The sequence below is a fragment of the Nestor notabilis genome, unplaced genomic scaffold, assembly GCF_000696875.1.
Source record: "Nestor notabilis isolate BGI_N333 unplaced genomic scaffold, ASM69687v1 Scaffold34729, whole genome shotgun sequence".
Taxonomy (NCBI): domain Eukaryota; kingdom Metazoa; phylum Chordata; class Aves; order Psittaciformes; family Psittacidae; genus Nestor; species Nestor notabilis.
Window position 1 is genome coordinate 3,653 of NW_009943827.1, and position 9,357 is coordinate 13,009.

The window sequence follows — 9,357 nt, forward strand, 5'->3', positions numbered from 1 at the left end:
AATGTTCTTCTCTTTCAAACAAAATATTACATTTCTATGAAATACTATTCTTAGTACTACTTCTCTAATAAAATTATAATATTGCAAATGCAAAATATTATAAACACTCAGTATATAAAAGCTTAACAGTTTCAATTACAAATGCATTTTTTCTGAAGGAATTAGCAGAGATGGGACACGAGTCCCTAAATAAGAAAAGTCAGCTGCAAATTATGTAGTACTACTAACAACAATTTCTAATATGACCACTAGGTGGAAATATTGTACTTACAGTTGGGGATGTGGCTGCTGACAGCAATGGTAAAATTCCTCCACAAGCAATAATAATATTGTCTACCATCTGGGAAATGAGGTGTATTGTGTTGTGTACAAAAATAATATTTTCATTGCTATTGACAAAGTCCATCACAGACTTTGTGGAGTGACTGTAAGAACAGAAGAAAGGACGAATTAAAAAGATTTAAAATAAAGCTTTAAATAAATTTATTCTTTGAAACCAGACCATGACTCTTTAAGATAAAGGCAAAATCTGGTCTACAGAACTTTGCATGTAAATGGTCTAAAAATATGAACAGGACTAGTCTAATGAACAAATTGATTGCTATCTATTTTCACACCAGGATTTGTTTCAGATATGCAGCTGAGAACAACAGCTCATAATCTTTAAACTCATCAACCAGTACTTCACTTTACAGGTAGTTCTGCTGAAAGCAGTGGCGTTGTTTCTTCAGTGTGAAAATTATTACTTAAAATTAACAGTTAGGGTGCCATTTGAGGCACCCTTGATAACTCCTAATGAGAACACCTTACAGTGTTTTACAGGAGAAACTTGATAATACGGCAATACACTGATCTATTTTTAACTTTATTAACAAATATTAAATTTAGCATTAGCAATTGCTTTGCAAGCCACAGATGCTAACAAGATTAGCTGAAATCTCAGCAACTGCTAATTGGTGAGAAATTGTCCCATGAACCAGTCACTCCCCCAAAATATAAAATACTCCATAAAAATATTAAGGAACACTCAGTCTGTAAGTATATTATTTTCCCAAAACAACATTGTTGCCAGCCACTAAACAAAAATTAAAGGCTTTAACTGAAAATAGACAAACTGAATTTTGATCTCCAAGCATCACCTAAACACAAAGTATAAACCCCTCCCACATATTTGGCCAAAACCAAATTATCAGAATTGTCTATTTCTTAGCAACTATCACAGAATAGTTTACCAAATTTGAAATTAAATGCAATATAAATTGGTCCTTGGACATAATTATGCTCAAGTTTTCTGAAAATGAACTATTCCATCCTGGAAATCAGATTAGATAGTGTCTATTATACCTAAGGGTTCTGGTAACAGTAAGTTATTGAGTATCTCTGTTAAAGTGTACAAAAAGACTAGGAAATCACATTGCTGTCATAATACAAAACTACCTTTTTTTATTACTAAAACTAACCAGGAGCTGACCTGCAAAAAATAATTATCAAGTAGAAAGAGCTGAAAATGCTATTTAAAAACGTTTTTATTTATAAGGTTTATTTATAAGGTTTGCAGAGAAGCTCTCTGAATTATCAGTTGAAGAAAATGGCCATTTGGAGATACACAGATCTTCCTCATGTCTGAAACAGAAGTAGCTGATTCTAATGCTAAACACAGGCTGAAAGAGTGGTTCATTTTAGTTAGGTACATATGACTTATACAATCCCTCAAGAAAACAGAAATTGTTACCTGTGAAATAGAGCAGTTACAGGCTGGGAAGGGGTGAAAAGAGAAAACACAAGATACTGAAAAGCATTTCACTTAACACCAAATCTTTCCCTTCCCACTATCCCAATAATACCCTCTCTACAACACATCTTATTTTTTCTTGTTAATGGAAACACAAAGGATTTAAAGAAACAACCACCAACCTTCTCCAAACATGTACATCTGTTTCTAGTGCAAAAAGCAAGTCTGTCAGGAGCCGCTGGTGCATGGGAGACCATTTAAATTCTGGAATACGAAACATAGTTGTGCGTGGACCTGGACTAAACTGTCGTCGCTGTTCTTCCGTCATTGGCATTCCTCGAAATCCCAAGTCAACACGTAAATCCCGGTCTTGCTGGGTGACAGATCGACCCTGTACTGCCTACATCAACAAGAAGTTTAAAAACCATGTTAACTTTTTGTAATGTGTTTTTGAATGGATCATAGAATTCAAGAAAGGATGCGCTAAAACTGGAATCAAGCACAAACTAAAGGAGATACTGATATTCCAAGGCAAGAAGTATCCTTCAGTAAAGGAGCTGATCCAATTCAAGTCAATCAGCACTGAGGGGCTACGGCTGGCCTCCTCTTCAGCTATTCACCAAGGTTTTACACTCAGATTTTTCACTGGACATATTACAGAAAAAACAAATGCAGCACGTACAAAGTCAGCAGTTGCAAGACTTTGTTTCTTTGTTTTCAGGAAATAACTATTTTGTGCTAATAACACAATTTTCTTTGAATATCTGACTCAAAACTACACAGTGATGGCTTCAAGAAATCTGTGTACTTTTAGACAGCTCCTCATTTTCCAAACCAATTTTTTTATTCTGGTCTTTTTAGCAGGATCATTAAAAAATCAAGTTTAGTCTCCCAAATCTCATTTTACCAATTTCGTTACACGTTGCTAATTGGTTAACAGTTTTATGGATCCTCAGGACAAGCTTAAGATTCTCCCAACAGATGGCAGATGTGAATTTCATTCCCTTTCAATACTTCCATAGTCTTGACTGTTTCCAGTTGGAGATTAAAGACAAAAGTAAAAGACACACGTATTATGTGTACACACATTGCTATGATGGAGAATAACATGAAGGAAAAAGCAGTAAAGAACAAACGTTTTGACTGAATTTGAGGCAAATATTCATAATGACAAAATTACTTACAATGTGCAACGTGCCTGAAAGGAAGAAATACAATGTCTGATCCTTGAAATTATTTTAAAGTGACTTTAGATTAGTTAAATACTGGCAAAAAAAAAAAAAAAGCTCACACATTTGCTCACACATTTGCTCACATATTCATTTTCTGATGTCAGCATACTGTTTAAAATCTGGACATTTAAAAGCAAAAAGGGGTTTAGAAAATGTTTGTAGTAGCAATGTAAAAATGGACATGGCTTTGGAGTTGAGCTGGAAAGCTTCTTAGATCTTTAGTCTGATTTTGATCTTCTGTAGCCAGCATTCTGAGAGCAGGGCAGGTTTCCTTCACTCAGTTTGACCTATGGGGATCAAAACTGGTACTGTTGCTTTCATTTTCTACATTTTTCTTAAGCGTTATCTTTAAATTATTCATTTTTTATTTTTCAGACTTTAATGAATATTCTGCATAGTGCTTTCAATTCTATTTTCAGTTCTTCCTAGTTGGGACCGTAAGAAAGAGTTAATTTTATATTCTTCAGTATTTGGTCTACTAATGATAAAGGCATTAACTCTTCTTAGAAGAAAGCAGGAACTATCTCTGCTGTGCAATTTGCTGCTTCCTTTCAGTCCTTTTCAATAAGAAACAGCTTACTTCTTACTGATAAGGTGGGGAGCTGATTGTAGATCTGGTATTAGAAAATCTGAGGTTAGCAACTCCATTCACATGCCAATTGTTCTGTTTTGAGTACAACTACAGGTAGCTGTCAAGTCAGCAGCAGTAATGGTACCATTACAGAAGAGCTTTAATCTAGTCAAGATAGTTTAAGGAAGTCTGCTTGACTTTAAAATCCTAGAAGATAAATTCTGGGGTATATACTGGACATACAGTCAGCTAGCAAAATCCTGAAGGTAGTCAATTATTTTACCTGATAATATCCTTGAAACAGTCTTTGATTGTGTGCTATGGTTTCTGAACAATTCCAGTGAGGAAATTAATCCTGTGCTTTAAAAGTTCAAAGGGATCCTGTACTTTGCTGTGTATACAGAGAAAAAATTCTTTCAAAGACTAGTCTTCTGCTTTGGCCTTCCTATTTTCATAATGCTTTGGCTCTCAAAATCACTTATTTCTCAGAATTTTTCAGAGGAGACACGGACAAGAAAGGACCTCCAAGAAGAAAGAGATACTTCTTAAGTTAATCATCTCTTGTCTGGAAATCAAGTCTCAGTTTTTCTTCTATTATTCCTAAATTATGCCTTTTCTTGTGTTAGGATCAAATATGGAGATTATTTATGCCAGCATTCCTGTATGAGAAGAAAGACAGTGTACTAAAGTGCTGCAAGACTACACTCTGAGAAACGTACAGTAAGAAACCACTTCAATGTGTATTTCTCAGTAAAATATAGGTATTTCTAATCTTAAGACATAGTAACAAGGTAGTCTAAAGCAGAACTCTAGGAGTATCAGTTAATCTGTCCAGCAGAACTAAGGAAAATGGATGGTGAGAGATTCTCTTAGCTGAGTTTTTTTTGAACTAAAGAATCCACAAGTAAAATACATATTTCCTATATAAATATGAAAGACCTCACAGTCCTTACACATTATGGCATTTTCAAAGCAAACAGGCTTGGAGGATGAACACCTTTTATATAATTAAAGGAATATAGTTCAAACATCTCTCAGATCTCATAATACTAATTTATCCAGCAGCAACAAATAGGGGTTGTATTAGACACATAAATGGCTACAGCCCTTGAAACTTACCTGGGTTGTGGTAGTTGTCTGGATCTTCCGTATCTCCTTTCCTGCTTCCTTACCATCATCAGATCTTTCTGTATCTGATATTATACTTCCTGCATCAACACTAGGTACAGTTTTGCTACCAGAAGACTCTGTCTCAAGAGTCGTGGCAGTCATTTCAGCATATTCTAATCCTTTAGATGATGAAGCCAACTCCCTCTCAGAAATGCTACTCATTCCATCTGAAGTTGTGTGAATCTTAAACTCCTTGTCCTCTATTATACTTGAAGTACATGTTATATCTACACTACCCGTCATGTGTGCAAGCAATCCCAAATCATCATTTACACCAAGATGCATCTGTGTCTCTTGCACATTTGGAATAGAAATGTGATTACTTGAAAGTTCAGGTAGAAGTTTTTCCTCTTGACTAGGTATTTTATCAAAGAGAAATGAGGTACTGTTGGTAGAAGGTTCATCTTTCTCATCAGCCAGAGTTATTAATGGACCATTATCTTTTTCCTCATTCTTCTTAATGATACCCACACTTCCATGAACATTGTTTTGGAGCTTCTCAACAGCAGCACTATATACATTGTCTAGAAGAGATTCGACTTCTACAAGTGCACCATTTTCTCCAGTTACTAGTGTCTCTGGTGATAAATCCATATCATCAAGTTTTACTTCAGTAGCTTCTACCTTTTCAGCTTTTATATCAACTAAAAGATCATGAACTTCCACATGAACTCCTCCTCCTGGTCTCTCAGCACTTCCAAGCACATCATCCGATACCTTCGTAGCCATGAGCAAGTCCCTCGTATCTGTACTGACAGGGTAATCTGTTTCACTTTCTGGACTTTGACTTTGCGAAAGGTCTTCTATTTCTCGAATTTCCATTCCACCTTTTGCTCCTGTTGTCTGAGAGGAAAGACCTGAGATGGTGCTCACATTCCCTTTCTTCCCCTTTTTAATGTTTTCTTCCTCTTGCCTTTGATACTCTTCATACATTTTTGCTAGATATTCCTTGTGAGCCTCATATGTAACCTTAAAAAGAAAAGGACAGATTATGTGGGTGAGTAGATGCTACATGAACTTGGACAAAACCTAACAAGAATCTTAACATACATTATATACAGCTTACAAATTGTTTCACAGCAAAGGCCCCTACAACGATGACAAAAAATTCCACCTTGATATGTGTGGAGACAGCCACCAGATGGCACTAAATCACTTTACATCTCTTACTATATTGCTAGTCCCTTTGCAGGGGTTGCCACAATTAAAAGAAACATCTAAGCGCCATTTCTTACCTTGGAATGAGCTATAGAAAGCGTATCCACCCACACTCTCCAGCCTCCCCATTCATATTTTATTGCATGATACAAGAGAATACGGAAAATGTTGTAAACCATCTCTGTGATCTTCTGCTCTTCAGAATTCTTAGGGTTAATGTATCCCAGAGAAAACATCCAGTCCTGCCACACTGAACACTGAAGTAAACATCTAAAGTGAAATAATTAGGTCAAAATATATCCACAAAAAGCTTCTTTATTTTAAAATTATGATGGTTAAAATGGGAGGAACATCTCCTCTGAACATCAATCCAATGGTAGGAAGAAATTTAAAAATACTTCAGGATGAATAAAAATTTAAAGCATAGTCTAAACAGAAGAACCCAGTATTAGTTGCTGAACTGAGAAAAGTTACCATAAACCTATTCCATTTATTCTGTATGTATTCCATTTAATATACAGTATAAAACCCTACACAGAGATAACAGACTGCTATTACCCACAAATCAAGGATGAGAAAATACTATCTGTAGTGACATACCTTCTGTTTTCACGGCTATTACTAAAGAGTTTTATCATATCAGATAAGAACAAACGTCGAACTTCCATCAGCTCTGCACTTGGTGTGGAGTTTTTTAACAGCGTTGCCACCACCTTAAGAATCACTTTGAAAGAATAAATTAGTTACGTAACACATTTTAACAACATTAGAAAGAAAAAGTTGCTGACAGCAAGTAACGTAAGTAGCAACTGAAACCCGTATGTATTTCAAATACACTAATGAATTATTCTTGCTTCCTGAACCATATTCTTTCAAAAAACTACACAACCTCTAGGCAATACATTTATCATACAAACATATATATTGTCCTTACTTGGATTCTGAATTTTCACTGTAGAATCTGGCTCTGGATGTGGTTTATGAACAACTTGAGTGCATACTTGTTCTGTCAAAATCTAAAACAGAATATTAAGTTCCTTTTACCGTTTTTAATGAAATGTAACAGCATTCCTTTGCTTATTTTAAAAATTGTTAAGGACATTTACTATGGCCACACTGTAACTTCATATAAAACACTCTGGTAAAATATTTTTATTCTTAAAGAATGGAAACAAGCAATTCCTCTATGCAAGGATCAGCATTTTCATGGTTGTACAGTAGCTGGTTAACTAACTCACTAGTTAGCTAACTAAATATACAATAATGTTTTTTTAAAAATAATTTCATTTGTATTCCTTATAGTATTACACTTTCATGGATCAAAAATTCTTTCATAAGCTCTGTATATCAAAAGTTATTTTCATACATTCCATCCATAACCAAACCAAGTAATTCTTGAAAGTGGGTTTGGTTTTCTCCAGCTGGGAAAAGAGAAACAGTCACAGACAGCATCCCTAAGAATAATCCTGGGGTTTCCCATACTGAATAAGACAGGTCATTGTCCTGTTTCACATATTGTACCTGACAATCTAATTAATCTGTATTGAGGCAATGCCACAGACCTGTAACACTGGGATACCTGTTAATGGTTCTATGCATGCAACTTTATTTTTAAGAACAAGCTAAAAATTTAATGATATTAATATGGGTTTGTCAGTAAGTATATTCAAGCAAATATATTTCAGAACAGAATAATTTCACTAGTAATTATGATTTATTTTAAAGCAGAACTTTAGCTCATTCATTAATCAATAATCAATACTCAAACTAATGCCAGTAGTATACACAGTATCTTTGAATGGGTCTTTACATAATTGTATTTAAAATAGGAAAAAAAAGCAACCTATGCCACTGCTTGTTATGAGAGAACATAGGAAATATCTGCATCGGTTCCTTGGCAAACCTTTTGTACTCATGGCACTTAACTCCTTTTTTACCTCTTCTGGCTACTTTTTAAAATGTACATCTCTGTGCATGCTGAACTCCATAAAGATTTTTATTTTGTCACTGTGTTATATGTTTTCTGAGCAATTAGAGAAGCTCTCATAAATATGCAGTGACATCTAGACCGTAAGACTCAAGTAGTTAAAACACACTGGATAAGCTTAGATATGCACAATACAGAAGAACTTGATGTCTGAGTAAGACACCAGCAAACAGATGACATTCAGGTTTTTACAATCATATAAGAACATTTTCTAGGTCACTCAGACTCAGAACCCAAAGTACCAAGCAATCCTTTAGTCTTCCATGTCTTTTCTAGAGACAATCCTGCGTATTTAGTCAGCACACCTATTTGTGCCTAAAAATAACTAGAGAGATAATCTTTCTAGTGCATGAGATCCTCAGAAAACGAAGATTCAATTCTAAGTCACTATTTAAAAAACGGAAGATTGAACATGATTCTTATGCATTTGCAGGCATGCGGACATGTTTCTGTAACACTTGATGTTGACAAAATTTTGCTTTAACAAAACTGCTCATCATCCTAACTGAGGTTTCTGCAAGTACCTTACAAGAATATCTGAATGATTTGAGGTCATATTCACTCGCCTCAAGCAGTATCTATTACGTAAAAGCGACTGAGTTCCATTATCATTTTGCAATACTATCAACCACTAGTAGTTAGAAAAACGGCACTTTAAAAGATTTTGTAAACTTGAAAGGAATGGCAAAAAAAGAAAAATGAAAAAGAAAAAAAAAGCATCTCTTTAGCTTCAGCACTTTCCATTGCAATGGAAACAAACTCCTCAAAACAATGGAGGAGAAAGAGCAATTGGAGGTCTACAGTAACTTTGTTGTTGTGGAAAGTGATGAACATCTTAAATAGCAGGATGTAATGCTGTAAGTGGAAAGCTTTATAGAGACTATGTAAAAATTATGACATTGTTAATAAAAATACACAAAGCATCGCAAAATACACTCTCAATAAAGAAATCCTTTCTTAAAATTTCTATCAAAAATTTTCTCAAAAGTCTTGAGAATCATGATATTGTAAAGCACAGTCACAACTAATTAAGTCATATTTTTTACAATAGAGATGACAATCTCTGTGTTTAATAATTTGTACCTCATAAAGTGTGTTATATGTTGTAACGGTCACTGTATTTGTATGCAGCATCAACCTTTCTCCAAGGAGTGTGAAAAGACTGTGGGTATGCATGATTTCAACCTTTCGCCTGGAGAAGAAAACAAAAGCATTAGGAAAATGCCTTGAATATTTTAGTAAATGCAAGAAACCCCAAAATCCTAATACATTGAAGTTGTACTAAAAAGGTCTCAAATTTTTAATCTGTAAATATTATAAAATAAACATAATTTAAGATCTTTACCAATATGAACATGATTGCAGTAATATACTAAGATTCTCAAAAAGCAACACTGTATATAAGACGGGCTGTTATATAACATAGATCACACACTATTCTCACCCTCCATGATTTTCACAGTGGAAAAAGACAAAGGACCTCATAGCAGCCTTCCAATATCTGAAG

General features: G+C 34.7%; 1 protein-coding gene across 1 annotated transcript; it reads right to left on the bottom strand.

Annotated features, from left to right (window-relative positions):
* Nucleotides 1-271: 271 nt before the first annotated feature.
* Nucleotides 272-6,587, bottom strand: LOC104411646 (neurobeachin-like; the record flags this gene model as incomplete). Its single annotated transcript, XM_010022114.1, has 5 exons — nucleotides 272-425; nucleotides 1,915-2,132; nucleotides 4,655-5,674; nucleotides 5,941-6,133; nucleotides 6,464-6,587. Coding segments are annotated over 5 exons (1,709 nt in total), but the record flags the coding sequence as incomplete, so codon positions are not given.
* Between the last annotated feature and the right edge of the window lie 2,770 nt (nucleotides 6,588-9,357).